Genomic DNA, 27,698 nt, shown 5'->3' on the forward strand with positions numbered 1-27,698 from the left:
CGGGTTTAAATCAAGGAAATCCTATGCCGAACTGGGAGTCGACCCTTTAGTAAGATTGTGAGAGAGCGACGCATGAGGTTTGCGGGACATGTTCTCCGACAAAATGAATTACGCATAAGAAGAGTTACAATGTTATCCTAGTACAACTTGACGCCACTCATTCATTGAGGTCCTCATGGCAGGTGGGAAGAGGCTTCAGACATTACCAGTGACAGATTTTTATGGAAACAGATTGACGTCAAATCCTCGGAACGGCGCGGGAGGGTCTAAGTCAGTAAGAATAGCACATTAGGTTTTTGAAACAAAACTTTTTAATAGCAGGAAAATGCACTGTAGATTCCTCAAAATATGCATTTTGTTGGCTTTCAATACCAGAAATAGTGCTCTTAGCGCTCCCCCAGACACCCTTGCTGGTATTGGCTGGAATCTACAATTTTTCCACTAACTCATGGAAGAACCTATTCTAGGGCACAATAAACGTCTTCCGAAAGAAGAATGAATGGTCAGAATGCAATAAAGATTATGTACACACACAAACACACATAAATACATATACAAAAAAAAATTCGCGGGGGGGGGGGGGTCGGGGGGGTAGAAAAAAATCCCCCCCCCAACCCCCCCCCCCCCCCCCGAAAAAAAATCCTGGCTACGCCCATGCTTAAATATATTACAGACGTTACTTCAAAAAAAAAAAGATAATGACGTCCTACGCATCTCATGTGTCAATCTAGTCATGCATGTTAATAAATAACTAAAACTCTGCTAAGTCGTAAGTTTTCCTGGCTGATTCAGGCAATCCATTCCATTCTCTAATTTGAAGAGAAAAAAAATAAGCATAACCGAAGTAGAAAAAAAAATTACTCAGAAATATACTAGGATTAAAAAAAATATTTTTCAATGTTATTTGCTAGAACGAAATCATAGAGATAATTGTATAACTTATTTTTCGAGCATAGAAACTGTCAGGGATACCATTGAATTACGAAATGAAGATCTCGTTTGTGGTGGCGATGAGATGAAATGGAAAGACGCGAGTCAATAAGTGTGATGAGCGTCTTCAACATTTAGATATGGTCGAAGCGCCGAAAGAAGTCAATACTTTACCCATCATTGCTATCGATATCTTGATGAAAAATGTAAATTGGGAAAATGAGAATTAAATAAATATTTTGTAATCTTGGAAGTTTCTTGCTATCTTACTCTAAAAAAGGAGGAAAAAAAAAGGGGGGGCAGTCTTGAGCTTTGTTACGATTTGGTACAAAGGGGAGGATGAACAAAAAAAAGATGATTTTTTTTCTTGACGCTACCTAGTATCCGAATGTTCCATAAGGAACACAATTACGAGGTAGATAACTCTAAAGAGCGTCTTTGGTTAGAGAGTCATCAGTAAACTAGGTCAATCTCTCTCGTCTCTTGGACGTTTCGACTTTCTGCGATCGATGTTTCGACCACTTCTACTCACCCAATCGTCATCAGATTTTTGCATATAAGCTCATGCTCGATGACAACACAAGAATCAATGGGGTAAAATACGTAATCTAGTTAATAAATTAGCCGTAATTGCTTCCTATTTTTAACACAGTGACACAAAAGGACAATGACTGAAACATAATGATACCATAGAACATAGAATAAAACAGAGTGATACAATAAGGTAAATACTGATACAGATTAACACAGTAGGACGCATACAGAATGATACAAACAAAAGGGTGATACAAGGTGATACAATACGGTACAGACTGAAACAGGCTGCTCGAGAACCGCTGACATGAATGTCTACCAAATCCTTCAACGTCACATCTCCGGTGTATTAACTCACCTTTTAGGCTAAATTATTCACAGGATTAAATTAAAGCTTTTGTTTAAGACGCTCAGTTCCCTTGACCAGAATGACCTTCCAGAGGTGGGCGATGAAGAGGGAAGGGGTCAAGGGCTTTGAGGTTGAGGTCAAGAGAAGTTAACATTTCTAGCAGTGTCTATGATTGAAAATTATCGTGACAATTTACAAGTATGGTACGCGACATCATGCCTTAGTGGGTTTTTAAATATTTTTTTTCACATTTGCTATTCGTAATCTTCAGAGAACAAGAAAAGCACAAAGATAGAGGCACATTTCTTATTCCACAAGCTGTAACAAATTTGTACAAGTGCTCCTTCTTCCCGAGTGCCATTAGAGAATGGAATGGGTAGCCTGAATCAGACAGGAAAACCAAAGACTTTTCCTGAACATTCATTTACTACTCTTCGAGAAGTGCGAAAATACCCGAAGACGTCTAGTCCGTTCAAGATAACTATTTTCTCGTTATATTTTTTTTTACTTGGCCAACGAGCTAATGATTCTTTTCTCAGATATATGCATGATAATGCATCTACCTTTAAATTTCTTGCAAAATCGGTAGAGCCGTTTTTTTTTTTTAAATCAGTCTTCCAGGTTCCTGGATCCAGGTTTCTGAAGGTTCATAGAAGTTTTGACTTGAATAGAGAGAAAAAAAAAAGGTTCAATAGTTGGATGATTTTGATCCCTGTTATTACGTTCACACAACCAAAGTGTTTTTGTTTTTTTTAATAATTTTGCCCACACTTGTCAAAGAATTTGCTATTTAATTGATAACCTTCCTGTGCATGATCTAGAATTCTAGATTATTCTAAATATCAAAATAAGATAAAAACAAGATTTAGATGTAAATAAACACTTCACTCGCCTATATGCTGCATACTAGCACATAATCTCGTGTGTTACACCTATATACAATTTTGGCGCGAAATGCCAGCAGGAGTTTACAGCCCTTGGCCTAGATCCTTCACTCTATCCTGTTGATTTAGATTTTCTATAAATAGAAACTAGTCAATACAATTATGTGTTCAGCTAGTGTTTTAAAATATTTTTCATTACATGCTAGATAGACCACATCAAGATCTATATCAAAGAGGTAATTTTTTTTGTTCCGTCCTTGTGTCGCCTTAGTACCCTCCCTCCCTGTTTTCTTATCCCCTCCCCTCTCCAAACCGTATTCTCATCCAAGTGCAGTAAATTCATAGCATATAATTAGAAAAATACTGATATCTTTGTACGCTCCAAAACAAGCGATTCGCGCCTGTGATTATGCTACACACGAGATGGATATACAGGGTTAAGCATTGGGATTAGAGATATGGGAGACTGGTAGCATTTTAAACTTGGAATTTTAAGACCTTCTATTGACTACTGGTGAGCTGAAAGGTGGTCGACATAACAGAGGTGCCCCCACGGAGACGCTTTAAAGACAAGCTTAGGCACCAACTTGCTTTTAACTGACATAGACGAGAGCACCTAGTTGCAGGCGGATTCAGATCGAGGCAGCTGGATTTCACTTACAAAGAGCGTGAGATACACAATTGAGACCAAAAGAAAATAGGCTGCCCAGGACAGTCGTAGACAGGGAAAAGAAAATCTAAATGGAGCAGCGGCGGACTATTGTTATGCCTGCGCTCTGTGGCAAAAATATGTAGGTCGCAGCTGAGGCTACGTGTCCACGGGAAATACTGCATTCATCATTAATCTTCGGACCCAAGGACAAGCCTTATTATTATTATTATTATTATTATTGTCTACTGACTAAATAGGCAGATAGCAACTGGACTTGCATATAGTAAAACTATCTGCAGGGGGTTCGCGTTTCTTTGTGAAGCCTGGTCGTCTGGTTTGTGTTTTTGGCTGTCGTTCAACGGTCACAACGGTTCCGGGCCCAAACCCATCCCCCGCCAACCTGCGAGAAGTTTGGCTAGGATGTAATTGTCTTCAAATCTTAAGAAACACCTGATTAATGGGAGGGAAGAAAGACAGACAAAGTAAGTTGATATAAGCTTGGTAAAAACAATATAAGTTAATTTCAATAATAGATTCACAAATAAGAGACTTAACATGAAGCTTTAAACTTATTGACTGATACCCTCTCTAAAATTAGTTTCTCCTTATAGAAAGGTAAGAGCCAGAATCTTCAATAATAAAAAAAATATTCCTGCTTACTTTTAACTTTTTTGGGCTATTTTTGGGGTCTGTTGGGAGATTACCTTTCTTTCTCAAAAAGTAAGCATACTGTTTATAGAACTGATCCTGACACTTGCTGTTAGTATTTCTAAATTAGAATAAAATTAGAATAAAAGCTGAAAAGAAAGTTGCTTATCCCTAATTTGATTAGAGTCAACTTGTGATCACAACACGATTTACTTTAATCTCGATAACTGTGGTCAAAGCCTACTTAATGTCGTCTGCCGTCATCATAGCACGACCTACTTAATCTCGTTGCTCGAGCTCAAAGCCAAGTTGCATTCGAGTAAATAAATCGCAACGTTAGCTTGTTAGCTGACCACTGGCCCAAATTCTGACCACGTGCTTGCGGCAGTGACCAGGTACTTGACTAGGTCACTCCTTTGATTACACGCGGGCCTCTGTTATCTCTTGAATTCTGGAGTGTTTCATCCACCACAAACCCCTCCACACAGAGTGCGATCAGACAGGGCGCCGGTGAGAATAACATTCATAGACTCCGTCAAATACTGAATAGGGAGGGATAATAACCAAGTTTCCGGATATTAGGATAGGCTATGTCCACATCCGCAACTTCCCCTTCATGTTGGGCTCCGCCATCTAGTGTTCAAATCTGTGATGGGGCAAGACCTAAATTTTAAATTGGCGAAGTACATTTTGTGAGGCCCTCTTATAAATTTATATATTCGTCCATCGTGGTTCGATGATGACCACTTTGTCATCCAGGGGGCTGAGGGCTTTACACTGGGGCTTTATATGCCTCCTCATGTGGCTGGTGAGACCTATGTGAGCCCTGAATGTTCGGCTACACACTGGGCAAGTTATTCCAGCTGGAGCTAGTGTCATTGGCCTTGCTTTTCTTCTCTGGCGTTTTTCTTCTGCCAGCGCTGTTCTCTTTTCCTCATCAACCTGTGCGCCAGTTTTCACAGCGCGACGCCATGATGCTGTCATGTGCCTCTGTCTCCCAGGTGGCTGGGTCAATGCTGAACCCCTTCAGAGAGGCTTTGAGGGTGTCCCTGAAGCGCTTTCTTATAATGAAGAAAGCGCTTCATTATAAAATAATGGACACGAAACAGTAAAATTTATATTTTTTTAAATGCCACTTAGGAAAATGTAATTTTAAAAAAGTAGAATAAACAGAAATGTCCTTCTTTAAATCAGACTGAAATCGTTTTTGATTGTAATCAAGGCAAAAGTCATTCTAGAAGGCTAGAGGTTTTAGCGGCTTTAACAATAAAACTGTCAAGCTTTAAGTCTTTCCTGATCCATTCTACATGCATACTTAAATTATTATTATTTTAAATTTTACTTTTGAAAATTTGAAAAGCTCATTTCAGCGGAGTCTGCAATTACCGGTATAATAACGAGATTCCATGTCGCAACTAGGTTTGGGTAGTCACGAAAAACACTGCAATCGTGACTCATGTTTTAATCGTCGATATCGAAGAAATCGCCATTATAATTAAAAGTGTGTTGTGTTGTTTCAAAATGTATACATGTTTTCAATGTTTTGGATGTTCAGATTCTGAAGATAATTACATCTTTAGCCCAAACCTCTCACAGGACGACGAGGGATGGCAGCGGACAGGGTTTGAACTCGGGACCTTCGTGACCATCAACGTTAGTCCAGACAACCAGGCTATATTCGAACAACAGTGTACATTTTTGAATTCATTTTTTTCTACTTCAATCCTGTGTTACATTGCAGCATCTGACCCATGACATTGGGTAAATAAGGGATCAGGTGTTGGAATTATTATAATTCAAAAGGTTGGAAAGTAATGGTCTCACCGACTCTCACCCACACGCAGGTAGCGGTGGAGATTGTTGAAGACATCTTTGAAAAGTGAACAAGCAAACGTTAAACAATACTTGTCAAAAAAAAAAGCTTATGTAAGGAAAGCACCGCACAAAAGCTGCCATATCTTTCAATAATGCAACATTTATCTCACTTGTATATAAACCAAAATCAATTAATTCCCATGACATGATTACCTATTTGGTTAATGTTTTGTTAAATTTTAAGAAAATGTTTTACATGTTTCTGATGTCCCTTCAGATTCTGTAGTTAATTAATCCTAATAACCCAAACCTTCCGCAAGACGACGGGGGATAGCAGCGGGCCGGGTTTAAACCTCTGACCATTGAGACCACCGAACGACAGTTGACACGACCGTGTATTGTTTCTGACCAGGGGAGTACCTAGGAATTTCGATCATTAGGTGGCCTGGGGGGGGGGGGGGGGGCTTTACCAGGGGCGGACTGCCTATATGGGCATTTGGGCAACTGCCCGGTGGGCCGGTACCGAAATGTGCCGGTGGGGCCACCAAAAGTACCTCATGACTGCCACAATAGAATGTATTACATTGTTAAAAGTTTTATAATATTATCTGAGCGTCGTGTTTAAAACAAAAAATCTTTTACAGACTCTACAGTGTAATACTAATTTAATGTAATAGTCTTTATCCGTAATCGGTGCTACTAATAGGCTCCATCCTTTAAGGGCCTACATACTTAGCGATTAAAAAGCAACATAAGGACTATGCTACTTATACAGATACAGAGTTCATTGTCTGCATGTATACAGTTATCGATACATTATCAAACTTAACAGAATGATTTTGAGGACAGGTAGACCTAGATCCGGATGTCTATTATACAATTTGTAAGAGGGAGTGAATAGAAATGCCAGGGCCGATCTTAACACCCAGTCCGCCTCTGGGCTTTACCTATTTGGGGCTCCTGCATTTAGCGTAATATTTAATGTTAAAAACACTCGTTGTGTGGACTGGGGTGGTTTTCAAATTCTTCCCCTCCCCCAGCTACGCCACTGTCTCTGACTCTAGGAATAGTACAAAATTTCAAAGTGATCCGAGAATGGAAAGTGGAGAGAACACAAAACGTGTAAAACAATCCACCCAGACAGACAGAAGTCTATATATTATATATATATATTATATTTGAAAACACATTTTTTTCTTCCTGAAAGAAGCTGGGGTATAGCAGTAGATGTGTTTAGTTTCGTGTAGCTTGGGTCATAGGTCACACCCTTACCTGAACAGCCGTGACATATCGGTAATGCCCGCAGTTTTCACGCGGGAAAAAAAATCACCCCCATTCATATCGCTGGGGAAGCACACGCGCAAACACACATACCGACCCATAACTGGGGGGGGGGGGGGACCGGTCTGGAAAGGGAGAGGTGATAGTTTGCCCACCCCAAATTTCCGTCTGCTGTGTTATCCAACGTAGACCTACTTAGTAATTTGTAGCTCTAGATTGAGAAATAGGGACCTCAGACTTGAGATCGACTGACTTCCCGAGACGGAGGCAAGAGGAGAGAGAGAGAGAGAGAGAGGAGGGAAAGTTGGTGTACAACACAAATATTAAAATACCTCGCCTGCGGCTCGCTCGGACACACATGTTGCCCTGAAAAAGGAAAACACCTCGACACAGCTGTGTCGCTAGTGTGTCGGCCAGTTTGTTTGCTGCCGCTTACCACTGTCGTGACGTTTGTTCTGACCTCAGCTTTTGTTTTGATAGGATACATTAAGCGTGGACTTTCTGTGTCAGTGTCGGAAGTGTGCAGACAACTGTGTATTCGCGCGTGTGATTTGAACGTGCAGACTTTCGTTAGACCTAGATCTAGTCCAATATTGGGATCTAGATCTATATCTAAAACTAGCATAGGCCTAGATTCTAGATCTACCTGTTTATATTCGGATTGTCTACGTCGCATAGGATTTGGACTACCAGCCTTAGATCTAGATCTACAATTCATCTCCTACTAGAATCTAGATCTACTCATCTAGTAATCTAAAACTAGTCTAGTTTGAGACTGTAATATGTAAGTTTCATTTTTTCAGATAAATCTTTACCTAACCTGACCTAACTGACCTAGGTATTGATATAGACTTGTAGCCTTCCATCTTGATCTCCACACAATATTTTCATCTGAAACGCCCCTCCCCGCGAAACTGTTGGGGCACCATACATAATGATAATCTTGTCGACCGTCTTTTTCCATTTCTGTGTCTTTTGCCTTGAACAGAATCTCTTTTAAAAAACTTTCTGGCCAAGTTAAACATTACCATTATTTTACACCCTTTAGGCTTTACATTCAGCTGATCTACTTTCATTGAAATTTATTAAAATGACCCAAAACCAAGTAAATTACACTACTTATCTTGTTTAAATAGCTCTTTCATTTATTGCTCTCTAATTATAACATAATACACCAAATACATTTATAATTATTCGGCCAGACCAATAAGAAAATTAAAATTTAATCTTTATCCGGCATAAGAGACATATACAAACACTATGTGCCGCTTTTACATTCAAAGGCACTGTTTAACTAACAATAGATAAGCTGCTATTCCTATTTCAAGCCCTTAAATTTGTATTAACTAACCAATAGCATTGGCTATCCGAACAATATCAAGTTATTTTGTGGGGTAAATATTATATATTTACATGATAAAAAGTGTAACACATTAGATAAGAATAAATTAAATGCCATTAAAAACTAGATCTATTTAAAAATGTAACAAAAGCAGCACTGGCACGAGCAACACGAAGTCAACTTCATCATCTAGGTTGGCGTTTGTTGATATGGTGCTTCCCAGATAGACACACTTTTTGACGTTTGCTAATTTCTGGCCATCTATGAGAATGTCTGGTTCTGTGACAGATTTATTTGGAGGAGGTTGGTGCAGCACTTCTGTCTTTTTTTTACATTTATGGCGAGGCCAAAAGTTTTGCAGGCATTAGTGAAGAGGGACAGGTTCTTTTAAAGGTCTTCTTCGTTTGCGCCATTTAGGGCACAGTCATCTGTGAATAGCAGGTCTCTGATGCAGTCCTAGTTTACTTTGGTCCTTGCCATGAGTCTCTGAGCATTGAATAAACTAGCATCGGTGCGATATCGTATGTCAACTCCGATGTTTTCTGTGCAATAGGCATCTTTCATCATGGCGGTGAACATTATGCTGAAAAGCGTTGGAGCCAGCACACAGCCCTGCTTCATGCCATTTGAGACAGGAAAAGGCTTGGAGTAGTCTCCGTTGTCTTGGACCCTTGCTTGCATGTCATCATGGAATTGGCGCACCGAATTTGGACATGATTTGCCAAAGGCCTTCACGACTGATATTATCAAAAGCTTTAGTCAAATCTCTGAATGCAGTATAGAGATTTGAATTTTGCTCTTTACATTTCTCTTGGAGTTGGCAGACTGCAAAGATCATGTCAACCGTGCCTCTACCCTGCCTGAAGTGCCTCTACCCTGCCTGAAGCCGCAAGTAGGAAGTAGGCAAGTTTCTAGATAGTGTTGTAGTCTGTTTAATAGCAACCTAGGGAGAATCTTGCCAGCAATGTGAGGGTATAGATATAAGGAAAGACATTAAGCAGGACCAGTCAATACGTTTGAAGCTTCATGTTCATTTTTGTGAATCTGTTACAAGTCATATTGTGTGTTAATGGTGTGAGTTTAATCTTTTCAGGAATTTCTTGTAAAATTAATGTTTTGTTTTTTACAAAGCTTATATGAACTCACTCTGTAGGATAAAAAAAGTTTGAACATTTTTTTCTCCCATTTCCAAATCTCGAATCATGTTGAAACTTAGAACAATTGATTCATTGAGTCTAACAAAACGTGTAACAATATATTAAAAATATAAACAATTGGTTAACGTGAGACCGAAAGGTTGTGTCAATGTAGTTTGTTAAATTTTGTTAACAATTTATTATTTCTAAATTCATTTATTTTTAGTCATATCAACTTGATTTTGTCAATATTCTTTAAACAAGTTATCTTTTGTTTTGTTCACAAAGAAGTTAAAGTTTTTCAAGTTTTATCAGTTAAGATATATTACACCCACAGCAGTTTAGTTGTTTACCAGCAGTTTGGTGCTACAATTCTACGACCATCAACAACATCCATAACGTACACTAACCGTCCGATTCCAATGTAACATCTATAAGTAGCTAGCTATTTAGTGCATCCAGTGTACAGACAATAGGAAATGTTAGCTATGTAATTTAGAAGGTGGTAGAGACATTTTGTGCAATTTTTCGCGCTATGACATCAAAATTCCTGGGCCCACGATTTTACCACAAAAGTTTTATTATTATTTAGTTTACCACAATACTAAATAAAGATAGATTTGGAGGTTATATCATATTTAAATAAGAACAAAATAAAAAAAATCTACCGTACAATCGCAAATTAGTGCGAATAAAAAACTTTATTATTATTGATGATTTTGAAATTATTTCAAATGACTAAAAGAGTAAAACATAACACTTGAAGAAGGAGCGAGCAAACTATAGTAGGTAACACATCCTTTCTATATGTCCAAGTAAAAGTCGTTATCAATCTCCATCAACGTGAAATCTATAAAAACCATTTACGGATTTACTGTTATTCAAAGTGGAACATGGCGGCGGCCCCACCGGCCCATATTTCCCAAAATGCCAATTTATCTAGTCCGCCCCCGGTGAATCCCCGCTGGTGTCATGATACGCACTGCTCGAACATCTTAAAAGTTTAAGACGATTCAGTGGTCCCCGTGGGCACTTATTAGTCATGGGTCCGGTCGTCAGGAACCCCTTCACGCCATGGTTGCTAGGCCACTACCTCCGTATGCCCCGTCGATGTTCATTCATGTCTCTCTTCGCTTCAGTAAACACAGGTAAAATTATCTTTCTTTTTTTTTTATTATCATGTCGGCGCATAATTTTGGTGGAGGTGGGTTGGAGCCATACTGAGAAGTAATTTTTGTTGTGGTAGTGAATGAGCGATACTATCTCTGACACCACAATTTGCTTTATAAAATATCAGAGACAAGCCATTAGAGATCAAAGAAAGACATATTTGACGACCAAACGTTATACCCATTCAACCCATTGCATACAAAGTAACGCCTGAAAGTGTTTTGCCTTTATGTGTAATTTTATGCAACTTCCTTCACACTCTATCTAGTTTTGCCTTAGATGTCTATTAAAACCGTGTACAAAGCAAACTATTTCATGGTGGCACTATGCTGGAAACAGCTAACATTAACTACACAGATCCCGCTAAAGCCAACAGGCTTAGCTGAATAGTTTTCCGGCCACGTTTGTATTCTGATAAGGCCTTATTATTTTTAGTGGGGTGTGGGAAAGTGGATGACCCCCGATGACCCCAATGGTGAAGGAATTCTGAAGTGTTGTGTTCGGGTAGCAAGGGTGGGCCCCTCTCTCTCTCAAACCAAGTATTAAGAATAAAACTCTTGCGAGTCAATTGTTCGGGCTGCCAAGATATTACTTCACTGAAAAGAAACAATGTTGACTATTATCTAAACAAACGTGGTATATTATAACTAAATATTTGAATTCGATATGTGTATTGTGTAGTTTCCTAACTGCTTGGCGTAATGTCGTAGTTTATTTGATAGCCTACCATTTACTTGAGCGACGTTAAGAAAATATGCAAGCATCCTTTTAAATTAAGATTTGTCTTAATGTCTCTGAATAATTTAATTTCTGAATTCATTGTTTCTGAATTTATTTTTAACTCTATTTCTCCTAACTGACGATACCAACGTTGATCCGACCCCACTAAATTAAATTACATTTTAGATTTATAAACTTTAATTTGTGTTATATAAAAAGAGCATGCATTCTTCTATAATTATATATCTAATACGACTTTTCCAGATTACATACAAAAAAAGTGATTGAAGTTAAATCATAATACGGTAGTGAAACACAAATGAGCAAAATGAATAACACCATCTGAACGTGTAAAATAATTACGGAAAGAAAGAGTTAATGCCTCTTTGATAAGGCCGGAGGCGTGGTCGCTGAGCGTTAAAACGCTTTAATTTCGGGAAACAAGGTGTTGTTTTGTTAAGTAGTTATAAGAAGTAAAGTTGTTGTTTTTTTCAACCCTAACCTATGTAACATAATTTAATTTTTAGATCTAGAAACATTATCTCAATGGAAACTAACAGGAAATAGCTTTGTTTCATATATATTTGCATGAATATATAGTTCTTTGATTAATAGCCCATTCTAAAAATAAATCCGAGAAATGAGTTTGCATTATTTCTAAACTTTGAAAACTAAAGATCATTACTTTCTAAGAGAAAAGATTGATTTTTCTAAATTTGGGGCGACTTCCCTTACAGCTTGAAAAAGAGTTACAAAAATTCTCTCTCTCTCTCTCTCTCTCTCTCTCTCTCTCTCTCTCTCTCTCTATATATATATATATATATATATATATATATATATATATATTGGTCTGTGAATCGATCCATCGCGGATAAGAATTAGTTTCTAATTTCCAGTCTAGATATACTATTATGTCTATGATCTATACATTCGCTTAACCAGGATTCTTTCTTGGAGGGAAAGGAGATGAAATGGGGCGGAATAAAAATGTTTTATTGTTTTTTAATCCAACATTCGTTAGTTATTAAGAGATTTTGAAAACAATCGCTCTATGAGTTGCATAAAGAAGGTACTGTCTTTAAAAAAAAAGTATTTTAAATGTTTTTCTTGTTTTAATTAAAGGTAGATCTCTATTTCTCCTTTATTCAATTCCTCCCAGTAGATTACACACTTGTTATCACACATAAAAGGTTGTCAAATAGTCAAAAGCACACGTCGTTAAACTAATTGAGTACCTAATTTCTTTCTCAACTTTCTCACAGACTAGTTGTTTTAACTACGAGGATAGAGCGTCACGTTGTAACGCGAATGTCGTGGATTCGATCCCCAATCCCCATACTGACATTTTTTTGTAATCTTTATTTTAGTATCTGTCTATCTATCTATCTATCTATCTATCTATCTGTCTGTCTGTTTGTCCGTCCGTCCGTCCGTCCATCCATTTATATATATATATATATATATATATATATATATGTATATATATATATATATATATATATATATATATATATATATATATATAGAGAGAGAGAGAGAGAGAGAGAGAGAGAGAGAATGTTCACTACGTTATTTAAACATAAAGTAGGATGCGATTAAAGGGCGACTACTAAAGTTAACATAGAATAGGTTCACAAAAAATCCCTCGCTCAATGCAGTGCGCTAGTCAGAGCATGGACTAGTGTCACTAGATGTTGAATGAATGAAGAATAAAATTGTAGTGATTGTACTCCAAAGAGATAAGCCTGTTTTATTCTTGTGTATCTAGGACACCGCCTCTACCTTGATGCCCCGTGTCGAAGAACAATGACAACACAGCGTGCTCGGTACAACACAATGAAATCCATGACAGGTCAGAGGTGAAACGTCTAACGATGTAGATTGGGGACACAAAAGGGGAGATAATGCAACCTAGGTAAGACTTTCATTATTAGAAGTGATTGAACTTGTATATTTTTGTTAAATTGAATTTTCTTTTAAGTAATTAAAAAGGTTTTAAAAATAGATGTAAGCTCAGCCAGTAATGAATTTCTCTCTCTCTCCCTTTCTCTCTCTCTCTCTCTCTCTCTCTCTCTTTCTCTGACTATGTATGTTGGTGTCAGATTATACAAAGGTTTTGTTGTGACCTCACGTGATGGCCATGTACATGCGTGTCGGAAATCTGAATGCAGACGAAACGATTTAAATGCGAACCCTGGCCAGAGTCTCAGCAGAGATTAAATCTATAGATCTGTCTCTGAATATTCAATGATTTGATCACCGCGGGCATTTAAACTACATCGATGACCTTCCATTTGTATGTTTTAATTAACTTGGCCTTCGTAATATGGACTTCTAGGCCTAGTATAAAATGAATGTAGGATACTAGAACCTTTTACGGGGGAGTCCCGAAAGTCCGAAATGATTTGGATTTGGGACGGGACCATTTCGGATTAAAGAATATTTCGGATTAAGCGAAATTATGACTAAAATAAACGTAATTATGAAATAAAACGGGAAGTTACATAAACTGATACAATAGGCCCTATATAATGAAAATCAGAGTTTATTTCATCTGAAACCAGTGCTTTTGTTACGGTACGCACCGGTAGGCCTACGCGTACCGGCACCTTTTTTAATGTGGGGGAAAAATTATAACTTTTCTGGTATTTTAATGTTTATTATTAATCTATTAGTAGTTAAAAGTTAGGCGATCCATAACTGAGTACCGGCACCTACACTTAAAAAAAAAAAAGCACTGCCTAAAACTAACCTAGTCTCTGAAGCTAACCTAGTCTCTGAAGCTAACCTAGTCTCTGAAGCTAACCTAGTCTCTGAAGCTAACCTAGTCTCTGAAACTAACCTAGTCTCTGAAGCTAACCTAGTCTCTGAAGCTAACCTAGTCTCTGAAGCTAACCTAGTCTCTGAAGCTAACCTAGTCTCTGAAACTAACCTAGTCTCTGAAGATAACCTAGTCTCTGAAGCTAACCTAGTCTCTGAAGCTAACCTAGTCTCTGAAGCTAACCTAGTCTTTGAAGCTAACCTTGCCTCTGAAGCTAACCTAGTCTCTGAAGCTAACCTAGTCTCTGAAACTAACCTAGTCTCTGAAGCTAACCTAGTCTCTGAAACTAAACTAGTCTCTGAAGCTAACCTAGTCTTTGAAGCTAACCTTGCCTCTGAAGCTAACCTAGTCTCTGAAGCTAACCTAGTCTCTGAAGCTAACCTAGTCTCTGAAGCTAACCTAGTCTGTGTAGGAAGTGCGTAACAAGAGAGCCAAATGTTTCGACCAACCGCATTTACTTTTCCCCAACTGGACCAACGGTTCGAACGCCAATCACCGAGCCTCCTTCCTGGAACTATTTTCCACGAATTTCCAAGAATTTTTAATGTTGAATTAGCTAGCAGTACACACCCGCTACGCCCGCTGATTTGTTCCCAGACTTTATATTGACATATTGTATTTAGTCGTTTTTTTTTTTTCGACATACTTTCCCAAATATTCATTAAATTAAATTAAAAATCCCGGTCTTCACCAGGGTTTGAACCCCATGTTCGGAAGCCAAGCGCTTTACCGCTCTGTCTCCAATATTAACTTAAATTTAAACACTTTTTTTTTTTCAGTGCTTTGAATATGGCACATAATAGGTTCGGCTTGATTTGATGCCTTCTGTACTGCTGTCATCACTGTTTGGCACAATGGGTGATGAAGGGTGAGTATATAGCACTTATTGAGAGAAAGAGAGAGAGAGAGAGAGATCGATTATGAACAGTACTATCACTTTTTAGAGATTGAGAAATAATGGGCAGTACTATCACTAATTAATAATTTACCAATAATGACATCAGGTTTTTAGAGGAAGGTCAATAATGGGTTCATAGTACAATCACCCTATAGTTTATATCACTTCTAAGCTTATAAGCTTGATGACATATTTTTCAGTCTCATTCAAGATCGCCTAGGGAAGATGGTGGATGTTTACGATGGACGAAAATGGCCTGTTGTAAGTAGATCATCTATTGCAACGTTATCACTAGTTAAATGTCCCGCGGACGTCAATTACTGTACTGAAGTCTTCAACAGCTTTTCTTTTCTTAAAGTCTTCAACAGCTTTTCTTTTCCTATATAATTTATCAACAACTTTTCTTTTCCTAAAGTCTTCAACAGCTTTTTCTTTTCCTAAAGTCTGCAACAGATTTTCTTTTCCTAAAGTCTACAACAGCTTTTTCTTTTCCTAAAGTCTGCAACAGATTTTCTTTTCCTAAAGTCTACAACAGATTTTCTTTTCCTAAAGTCTACAACAGCTTTTCTTTTCTTAAAGTCTACAACAGCTTTTCTTTTCTTAAAGTCTTCAACAACTTTTCTTTTCTTAAAGTCTTCAACAACTTTTCTTTTCTTAAAGTCTTCAACAACTTTTCTTTTCCCATATAATTCTTCAACAACTTTTCTTTTCCCATACAATTCTTCAACAGCTATTCTTGTCCTTAGATATAAAGTCTATCAACTGCCAAAGTAAATAAGATTGCACACGTTCCGTAAATGACTATGTTTACCTGGATATAGATAAATTGCTGGGGATTTCTTAATCGATTGCCATCTACTGCTTGTAAATTAGACAGGTGTTGTTTCTGAGCGAGTATGAACATGCTTGTATGTTTATTGGACTTCTAAATTAATTTTAAGCGTTCTGGATAGTGACCTCAAAGCGGTCCTATCAGGCAGGTAAAAAGGCAGGTATTTTTATCATGAATCTCAGAAGCTATGAACTACAAACTATCAACAACTACAATCCTACCTCCGGTCGACAGACGGACAGACAGACGTCACAAAACTATTTGCGGCTTTTCCCCTTTCGGAGGCCGCTAAAAACAAAAGTTGTATAAAATTTTCTGCCGATCGGAAGGTTTCTTTTATGTATGGGTTCTTATAACTCTTTGACCTAGATGTTAAGATAGTGAGGACCTAGCCCAAACTATTGGAGGACGGATGGGATGGTATCAAGCAGGATTTGAACGGAGGACCCTCATGACAACAGGCTAAATCACATACGACACGGCTAGCCAACCATCCTATAAGATAGCTTACCTATGTTTCACCATACATTGTTTCACCTTCTCTAGTAACTAATGTACCCTAGTGCTACTAATAGGGTATGCTGACCCATGTCTGTCCTTCCTTTGTTTCAGCACTAGAGCTTCAAACTCCACTTGGGATAGCATTTGCTCCTTGCGATATCATATAACAAAGTATTAAAAATTTTGTATCATTTTCAAGATTTGTCATTTTAAGGCATCACTCCCATCGACGTAGCTTAGGATTTGTGGATTCAGAGGGATTGACTTCTTTAGTCGGCTCGGCCTTTTAACAGTTGGCATGAGACAGTGGCGTAATATTTAATGTAAAAACATTTCGAAAACTCATTTGGGGGCCTTCACTTGGGGGGGGGGGTATTTTCAAATTGGGATCCCCCTCCCCCACCCTAGCTACGCCACTGATCACTCCATCTCCAGAGAGTGACTTCTGTTACAGATATCTCTAGAACGTATTAAAAATTTTATAATTAGACTGTCGTAGCACGGTTATTATGTGTGGTCAACCGTGACACACGGTCAAGTTGGGTACCTGGGAGTGAAGGGACTTGCGGGAAGTCACGGGTGTATTGAAAACAACAAGAAGGAAGTCATCTAGTGGAGTTGTTTTGTACATAATATTTGCCTTGTATATATGTTACGTTGAAATGCTTCACAATTAAAGGCACTTTATAACTAAAGGGACTTGTTTCTTCACATAGACCCAGAATTGTCAGTAGGTGTAATGTCCAGAATTACAACAATTTTCTCAATCACGAGTGTCAAAACTAAGGCAATATTATATATAGTAATGGCCTTATATAGCCTACTTACAGAATTGTTTATCAAGGTGAAATCGCACAGAATGGGGTCGTGACTTCAGAAGCAATGTTGAAAAGTGCTGAGTTATTCTAACTTCTTACACCATTTAACTCCACGTCTTGGTGCCCTACTTTTTCAAGATTTCTGTTGATACTTTTACCTAGCGCTATATATATATCATGGATGGCCTGGTCATGTAGTCACCCCCCCCCCCCGGGCCATCCCTTGCCGCCATGCTTATTAGTTGACCTCCTTCAGTCGTAGAACGATTATGGTTCATCTCGCACCTTTCCTCATGTGGCTGTGGAGTCCTATTTTGGAGAGACACTCCCGTCCACAAATATCGCAGGTTAAGGTGGCTTTTGCTTCGGTGGTAGAGGAGCTGGCCATTTTTCATATTGTACGTTTTTCTTCCTGAGCTGAGACCTATATTCTTTCACTGTCCATAGCTTTCTTGGTCACTGTCTCTCTCCATCTGGTGCGGTCTAGAGCTATGTCTTCCCAATGGTCATTATTGATGTTCACTGGTTTGAGGTCCCGTTTTATTACATTTATGTAACGCAGGTGGGGGCGACCAGTTTTTCTTGAGCCAGTCGCGAGTTGTCCGTAGAGGATGACTTTCCGGATGCGATTGTCTTCCATCCTGCGAAAATGTCCAAGCCAGCGCAAGCGCCGTAGTCTGAGGGCTGTAAAGATGCTGGGATATACCATGCATGAGCACGGTAAATAAGTAAATATCGCTTTCTAGAATATCGCTTTTTAGAGTATCGCTGACTACAATATCGCTCAGATAAAATTTCACCAGAAGTTTTGATTGTAAAGAAGTAGTTGAGGAAAGATAACTGTTTTACGAAGCCTACGTCAACTCATTCCGTTTGTCTGGTACACATTTGGAACATGTTCATTCTCCCACTTCCCGTTCTTTGATCAAGTTGAAACTTTGCATAATTATTCATTTTACCTAGCAAAACATAATTATAAAAAATATAAACAAAAATTAATTAATTATTGGTAATTATTTTTTTAAATAGAAAAAGGGAAACAAATCTTACATAAGATGGCTGTAAATGTGCAGTTCCTGTCCTTATAGAAGCTTTTAAAAAAGTTTATATATATTTTTTAAAAGTCAACTTGAAAGCAAATGTTTTAATTTGTATTGTTGATCTTTCTTCTGACTCCAGGCTTTGTGGAGCGAAACTAAAGTTTTTTATATCTATTATAATGAACTAATCCACTGGTGACGCGCAGACATATTTCTTTCCGGTTACCTTAGTTCATCTGGGTAACATTAAGTCCACGGACTACGGTATTAAACACACATAAAAGCATTAAGCCTACATGGTTGATTTGACATTCAGTAGGGCGTTCTCACTCGTGGGGACTTTGACACAGTGGACTTTGGTGACTAGGTGCCAACTGCCATTGATGAATGGCCCATAAAAAAGCGACCCCTCGACATAGTAATATGACTTCGCCAATACTAAATTTGGTGTCACTCACATGTCAACGCCGCCGCTGACGATCAATTTAGGTCAGCGTTCGTGCGCCCCCCCCCCCTTTCTCTCTCCACTTATGCATACACTGGCTGACCTGGCCCAAATTTGACCAAGTGACAAGCTCTCTCTCTCTCTCTCTCTCTTTCTCTTTCCTTCTTTGTTTGATGTGAATGGTTCCTTCTTAATGCCTAATGTTGACTATATTGGAAAGCATTATATTTCTTGTTGAAGCCTTATATATCTTTTTGTTGCCTTAAGAATTCATATGTGTCTTGCATATTAAGCTGGTTATTACGTTATGTAAAATAAATTAAAGGCATGCATATGTATTGGGAATGGAGGTTTAATTTTCTACACATTTAAGTGCTTTTTTTTTATTACTAGGGAGGAATAAGTCTAAAGAGGTAATGCAAAGCTTATATCAACCCATTCTGTCTGTCTGCCTGTCTGTCTGGTAAAAAGTTTGTACACGTTATTTCTCCTACACCCATTCTCGAGACAAGTTGAAACTTTGCGCAGTTAGTGATTGGCATAGACAATATTCGTTTTTGGCATAGACTAGACATAGTCAATAATAAAGGTAACCAATTAGCCCATTCATTACTGGTTATTATTTATTTATTTGATACCAACAACAGTATTCACAGATACGGCTAAATATGTAGGGTTTCGGCCTCTTAGATAATTGAACACTTTATTTCATCCACACACACATTCGGAACATTTAAACAAATAATTTATTGTACCTAACAAAACATGAATCAATTTAAAATAATAAACCAATTATTCAATTAATGATCGCAAGTAGTTAATTGACTAACTGTATATTTTTTTTTATTCATGTCTTGTCTATGACAATGAATATTCGTGTTAAGTCTCAACTTGATCCAGGAATGAATTTGGGGGAAATAACGTGTACTAACTTTTGTTCAGACAGACAGAGTTACTATAAGCTTTGTAATAAACTTACTAGTATGTTTTTATGTTTGGGGGGGGGGGCGAGGGGTACACTGCTCCTCTTAAGGACACGCCCACACCACTCCTTTCCTTGTTAGTAAATCTTTTCCTAAGCCCTGCATACTACTTAAAGGCTCAAGTGTTTTCTTTCTTCTTAAAGGAACAAACATAATCTTGACCACACTTCCCCCCCCCCAACTCCCCTTCCCGTCCCCTCTACTCCGACCTCTCTTGTCGGTCTTTATTCCTCCCTGGGAGTAGCCACATACCTGTTTGAGGATGACTCAAAAACCAAAATTTCGGAAATTCCCAATATGACCGCTACCCCTAAACAACGACGACGACACACACAAGGTCGACCTCCCTCCACAGTCAACACAGGCTTGTGTGTGAGTGTGTTAGCTCGAGCTAGGTGAGCATTTTGGGGGGTGGGGAGGGGGGAAGGGGGCAGAACATATTCGAGATTACTTGGTGTATCACAAGCGTACGAAGGGATTGCGACCAAAAAATTTTTTTACAAAAACAAAAATAAAAAGTTATTGCCTTTAATTACTGATCCTCTAATGGTCATCTTTTTCACTCTCTCCGTCTGTCTGGGTGAATTCTTTCACACGATTTTTCTCCTACTTTCGATACTTGGATGAAGTCGAAATTTTGCACAATTATTCATTGTCGAAGATAATACACGAATCAATCAAAAGATTCACCTGTTTAGTAAATTAATCAGTGGTCATTAATTAATTTTGTTTTATATAGAAAAGAAGATAAATCTTGAGTATTGAACAATGTGGCATTGACTGGGCGGTGCTTTTCGGACAGAGTTGCGTTTACTGAGCGCCTAAAGGCAGCACGGAAAACCAACTCCTAGATACCCCCTCCCCCCTCCCTCACTAGTCCACAAATGAGATTGGACCAAAGTGCTCTTGAAAGTAGCGATATATAAAAGCTATAATAGTAATAATATATATATAATTTTTAAAAAAATATATTTTACTTGTTCGTTATTCTTATTATGAAATCGGAGGCTCTAGAGGACTGCCTATTTCGCCCATGCCCTAAAGCCGGCCCTGGTGCCACTCCACAAGGGCATGTTTCACTAGTTCCAATTTGTAATTGAGAAACGTGTTGTCTCATTCTGTTGTGCTCTGCGCGGAGTCAAGAAATCCTACCAGCTTGAAACTTGGACACGGATTTCGAAATCTGCTCTGAGGATTTTCACAGAAATCAGACATTTTATTTGCATAATAATTGGCCTCATATGGAAAGCTCTGTTTGACCGTTTTAATTTTTACAAAGCTCAGTTTCTAAAAGCTTTTTTTTTCTTTTTTTTCTTGGTATTTTGCTTGTCTTAAGATTAAAATTGGTCTATCTTGAGCCTGCGTCAGTGGGAATGGCCGCACATATTTAGTAAGAAGTCGAAGAAATAAATAGACGTTTTTGAACAGTTTACGCATTGTCTTACTCAGAAACAATTAGCTAAATTGTTAGATTTAATTTGCGAAAAATATAATAATAACAATAAGGCTTGTCTTCGAGTCCGAAGATTCATGAGGAATGCAATATTTCCCGTGGATACGCAGTTCTACCTGTGACCTACATATTTTGTCCACATCCAGGGCAAGCATAACCAAATATACAATGGTATATTATATATATATATATATAATACTTATACAGTTTATTAATACACAATATCAATACTACACCGCTCTACAAACTTAATTAGACCCCAGACAGACAACGACTTCGCATCAGATGTTACATGCCGCAATTGGGTGTGCGTAGTCATGTGAAATACTGACATTGCCATTACTATCTCTAATTAATTGCAGTATTCTATAGGCCTGAAGTTCCACAAGAGTCTTGGCCTCTTAGGGCAATTACGAAGAACTCCAGACTGCTGTCTTCTTAATTTCATGTCTATATCACCTAAATAGAATTTTCTTATGGCCTACTCTAAGCAGATATATTTATGGGCGTATCCAGGATCTTATATAATACAGACGTTACTTAAAAAAAGAAGATGATTAAGTCATACGCGTCATGCATTCAGACATGCATATTAACCAATGACTTAAATTAGATTCTGCCAAGTCACTGGTTTTCCTGGCTAGCTCAGGCAACCCATTCCATGCTCTAATAGCACTAGGGAAGAAGGAGCATTTGTACAAATTTTTTCCTAGCATATGGGACGAGGAATGTGCCTTTATCTTTTTTTTTTATCTTTCAGAGTATTTTATTAAATTTTGTTTTTGTATTTGAAGATTATGGTTCAGTGTTTTATGTATAATTGCTACTTTACTTTTGAATCTTCTGTCCTGAAGGCTTTCTAAATTTAGTGATTTTACTAAAGGTGTTACTCTAGTCCAATGTGAATATTCGTTTGTTATGAATCTCACTGGTCTATTTGGTGTCGGTTCCAGTTTCTTAATGTTTTCTTGAGTTGAGGGGTCCCAAACAGAGGATGCATATTCTATTATTGGCCTAACCAAGGTTAAATAACATTTTATTTGATTTATAGAAATTTTTTTTAATAAACCCTAATGCTTTTTTTTTTTATTTTTTGATAGTTTCATCAATATGGGGATTCCATGACAGTTTTTCATTTATTATAACACCTAGGTATTTTGCGTTTTTAGTCTGTGTTACTGGTCTACCATGAATAAGATAAGTGGAATTAATTTGTTTTATTTTTTTTTTTACTCTTAATAACTGACATTTTTCTGGGTGGAAAGACATGCTCCAATTTGATTCCCATTTCTGTAATTCATCTAATTCTCTTTGTACAATTTCTGTACTTTGTGTTGTTTTTATTGTTCTATATATCATGCAATCGTCTGCGAATAATCTGACTTTTGTTCCTGAACTAATGCAATTTGGTTTTTGGGTAGGGTATACCCGAGGGGTGGTGGTGCAAATGTTCCTTTCTTTCTTTCTTTTTTTTTTTTTTTAAATCTATCATTAGTTATTAAGAGCTAAGCAATAGCTATTACGTAACGTCCTCAGCTTCAGAAAGGAGGAATGTCTTTAAAAAATATTTTATTTTACTTGTTTAAACATTATTTTTCAATTGATCATTAAAAAAAATGATCATAAAATAAAAATGGCGACCAACGCCAAGGCAACGTTTCATGTGCAGTATTCGAATATTTGTTTTTTAATTAAATGTTTACTTTAGGTTGAAACAAGTAAATCTACCTATTGGGGGGTTGCGCATAATAATGATCTACTTAGGGGAGCATGCGACCCACATTGCAGTTCATGGCTTAAATGAAGACGCAGCTTTAGCCAACTTAGCCTACACATGTATTGTAAATTATTTCAAAAGAGCGGGTCAGGGAGAAGTTAACCCCCGTTCTAGAAAAGGGAACAATTCCCAGCAACTAGAGTTTCGTCTCTCTCAAACAGGGGCGGTCATCGCTGGCTAGCGGAACGGATGTTGACATTTGATACTCTCGTCGTCGCAGTCGGTATACCGTATAGTGACCTCATTTGTAAACTGTTTTTTCTTTTGGATTTATTGAATCTAGATCTACACTTTAGAACTTTTTGGATATTTCAAACTAACCGCAATTAGTAATTTGCCATGGAATCAATTATAGGTAAAAGCAATGTACTCAAACTCAAGGAAATGTCTGTTTAAATCGACTGTAATCAAGTCCAAGATATTTTTTTCTAGTAAGGGGCAGTAAGCCTGAGTAAGGCACTGACTACTGTAAGGAAGTAGACTCATCAGGGAGCCGACTGGCTCGGTGAGGCTGCATAGAGAGATTTTTTCTCATTTTAATTAATTTTATCTTTACAGTAATTGATCTAGATCTATTGATCTAGAGATCTATATTTATCTCGATCTCTAGATGATATATCATACCCTTTTAGCCCTTTAAACTAAGAGATCTAAATTTATCTCTAGAGTGTAGACTATCATCATAAAATCATGTCATTAATTATGATTAATGAATAATGTCAATGTCAATCATGATCATTATTATGATTATATTACTAGATGATAGATCAACATGAACATACATGTCATTTAGATTTAGAATCTAGATATAATCTATTACAAATATACAAATTATTACATTACTAGACTCTAGATCTAGAAAAATCTAGAAGATGTATAGTTTTAGTATAGATCTAGACCTAGATCTAAATATATCAGAGTATAGAGTATAGGAATATACTGTGTCTGTGTGTATATGATTCATTTTTTTTTTGCTGTAGATCTAGATTCTAAATAAAGTCTTAAGACTTTAAAGACTAAATAGTAAACCTAACCTGTGACTCATGATTCACATAAAACAACAACAACGCTAAATCGTTTTAAAATTTAAAAAGTTTAGACTTAGAATAGTTAAGATCTTGATTCTTGATCTAGAATTCTAGATCTCTAGAATTAGAATATAATTACTAGATCTAATATTAGTAGAATATAGATCTATCTAGAATGTGTAGATCTAGATATATCTATCTAGACTCTAGACTATACTAGATTCACTAGATCTACAAATAAAAAAATTGAAATAGATAGATCTACAATCTACATTTTATGTACATCATTAATATTAAATTAAAGGAATGTTTGATCGTGATAGAAATAATAGTTAAAAATTAAGCCTTTTATTTAATAAGTTTTACGTTATGGTTAGGCTTGTATTAGACTAGATCTATAAAAATCTATATCTAGATATATCTAGACTAGTTAGTGTAGTCACTGACTGTAGGCTGTAGGTGACTGTGGTGACTAGATTAGATCTAGATTTTATCTAATACTACAATAGATTGTTACTTCCTCTGGCCTCTAGTCTACATAGATCTAGATACCTGTCTGGATTCATGTTTCTGGATCTGGACTCAAGTAGATCTAGTATATTTATAGATTTCTAATTTTAAGAATTCATAAACTATTAATCAAGTGTAAATTTGTCTGTATCGAACATCCCCCTTTAGTATCTCATATCGGACATCTCATTATATTTTTTTCAATGCGTCTTTATCTTGATGGTTATTACAGAAATACTGTGGTTGTATGTTGTTTGATCCATTGTTCAAATTTTGTACACGTTTATTTTTGTATTATACCTGTGCAAGATAGTATGAAAGTGTCCTTTTTGGAACTCATATTCATGAACGGGGGTGCTTCCAGTACTAAGGTTACTGTCCCCATGGTGCATTATTCAAGCAAGACGTAATATATTTGGCTTCAAGATTGAAAGGAGAACATGTATTATATTACACTTCCCTTGCTTTTCATTCGACCTATTCGAAGTAGTTAGGCGTGTTCGATAAGGTTTACTATTTTAGAAAATGTTTTGTACATGTATTTTTACGCAATGCTTTCTCTAATGTTAAAAGCAAAAATAAACGTAATCAGTAAATTTTTAGTATCTAAAAGACAACAAAACACACAAGCAATTTATAAATGCATGCTTATTAAACATTTTGCATAATTACTTTCATAATTACTTCCCTTTAATTAAGTATGCTCTTCCCTGCCATTGCTAAATTTGTTTATAAATAGCATTGACTTTGCCTAAATTTTGAACTGTCACTGTGACATGTGTAGAATGGCAATTGGTCTTTTCTTTTCTTTTGCATATGTGGCTCTTTTCTTGCTTAATCAGAAAATACTTGAAATGAAAGAATTAGATGATTGAAACATTTTAAAATGCAGTTTGTCTGATATATGGTTTTCAAGGGGCTTGATATTTGTTGTCTGGGAAAAAACATTTGTCTGATGAGGTTTCTTCTTCTTTTAGCCAGCTTTATTGCTGCTGAGCTGTGAGCTCTTTAGCAGACCGTGCCAAGGAAAAATAGTGTGCTGTTTTCTTCAGTTGTTCAGCACTTCCGTACAGGGTGTTAATTATGTTGGGCTGTAGTGGAAGTAGGATCTACCTAAGGTGGATTAGGGAGTGGCATTTAAAGAGGATATGGCTGATGAGATTTACACTTTGTCATATCTACCTACCCTCCTTTGACATCTGATTTTATTTTATATGCATGGTGAAACTTTGCAACTGATCTAATTTTATAGACCAACGGATGACGAGTTTATAGATGTTTTCATTATTTTTCTAGGTTTAGCCAATGCAGAGCTACAACAATTCAAATGTGAAAAAATGCGCAGCTAAATAAGGCAGCTTTACTCTAGCTCTATTTCTTGTTTGTGAGCTAATTTAATTAATAAATATAGATTACAAGAGACATTAATTCTTAGAAGCCATTTTAAGGCCGATCATGGATCAAAATTTATCTCACTAATTGCTATGCAATGTGCGCTTGACACTTTTATGATGCAACATGCCCACAAGGGCTTAGTGACCTGTGTGACCTAGTTTTGGACAAGCAAGTTGTCCTTTATTTGGATTTTCTACTGTTGTAATATAATATGGCTTTCTGGTTGTTTTCTTCTAAGTTTAAGTAACTTTTACCCCCTTTTTATTTTGCCCTTTCCAACTTTTTGCACTGGCAGCTCTGGACTTACGTTAGCCTCTTAAGACTTAACTAAATTTTAATGTGTCTTAAACTCAATCATTTATTAATGAGGGTGTTGTGACCAACTTCCTTTACCTTACCTGGTCGTGTGGTACGCACTTTCGACCGTGGTCACAATGGTCCTTAGTTTGAACCTTGTCCTTGTCTGTCCCTTTTGCTGTTCTATAGAGGAGGCTTGGAAGAGGAAGTAATACTCTTTATGCACTTTCGACAGTGGTCAAAATGGTCATTAGTTTGAACCTTGTCCTTGTCTGTCCCTTTTGCTGTTCTATAGAGGAGGCTTGGAAGAGGAAGTAATACTCTTTAATTCCAAGGGAACACCCGACACTTGTATAGCAAACAAATATATTGCTTGGTACTTAATGCAGCTGATTGGACTGTTTAAGTCATATTTCTACTGAATATAAAATCTCTGCTCAATTGGCATACACATAAATGATGTTGAAACCCACTCTACTATTGCCAAGCACTTGGCTTTTCTTAAATATACCCAATAATTGTATTAATAGTTTTGCAATATTGATAGCAGGATTTGTCATTATAAGTTAAACTTTAATTAGAAAAAAAAGCACAGATAAAAAAGTCTGAAAAAAATATTTCAACTGGAAACAATACATTTTTAAAATTGAGAATAGTAATAAAAAATAATCATAAAATATGAATACATTGAAAGAATGAAAGCAACAAAACATACATTTTTATATATTTCCAACTGCTAACTGCTTTGATTTTAAAATAATCAATTATAGGCCATGTTTTACATGACTTATGCTCTTGTTTTGTATGAAATAATATTTAGTCCTCCTTTGTTTGAATGTTTTCAGGTTAAAGTGGCCAGTATTTACATCCATCCTGTGGACAATGTTCACAAACTGACCCAGGCTGTATTGTCAGACCCATCAGTTGGCAAGAAGAGGTGGAGGACAAACAAGTACACTTTGGCAGTGGGGACAACTCATGGCCATGGTGAGGCAGCTGTCACATCTCCTTTGTTAAACACCTTGTTGCATTTGTTTTGTTTTTTTCTATTGTCAGCTGTACTTAGTCAATGTCACATGAAAACTATTTTTTTTTAAATGGATGTACAAATTTGATATTGTGCCCTTCATGTTGATCTTTAGACTAGTCTAAATTATTACTTTTTTTTACTAACTTTACTATTTTAACTGTGAATAGACCTTGCTTTTAATGATTTAATTGTATGGAATTTAGCTCTGGTGAGCTAGGGAGAGTAATCCTTGAAGGATTACGGGCACGACATGGCCTAAATTGTTCCGATGTGCCAAAAACTCAAAACTCAAACTTAAGACTAGTTTATAAATGTCTAAAGTTACAGAATACTAAATTACATGGTTTAATTCCTTTTAAATGAACTAGATTTTAGTGAATTCTACATTTACATACTCATTGCTTCAAGG

General features: G+C 37.0%; 1 protein-coding gene across 1 annotated transcript in view; it reads left to right on the top strand.

Annotated features, from left to right (window-relative positions):
* The first annotated feature begins 7,232 nt into the window (after nt 1-7,232).
* LOC106071907 (uncharacterized) overlaps nt 7,233-27,698 on the top strand; it is a 40,358-nt gene continuing 19,892 nt past the window's right edge. The window contains exons 1-5 of the mRNA XM_056014025.1: nt 7,233-7,877; nt 13,230-13,376; nt 15,062-15,150; nt 15,381-15,441; nt 27,105-27,246. Coding sequence (XP_055870000.1) covers nt 15,101-15,150; nt 15,381-15,441; nt 27,105-27,246 — 253 coding nt within the window. The 5' untranslated portion in view covers nt 7,233-7,877; nt 13,230-13,376; nt 15,062-15,100. The remainder of the gene's footprint in view (nt 7,878-13,229; nt 13,377-15,061; nt 15,151-15,380; nt 15,442-27,104; nt 27,247-27,698) is intronic.

Source organism: Biomphalaria glabrata, chromosome 16, assembly GCF_947242115.1.
Source record: "Biomphalaria glabrata chromosome 16, xgBioGlab47.1, whole genome shotgun sequence".
Taxonomy (NCBI): domain Eukaryota; kingdom Metazoa; phylum Mollusca; class Gastropoda; family Planorbidae; genus Biomphalaria; species Biomphalaria glabrata.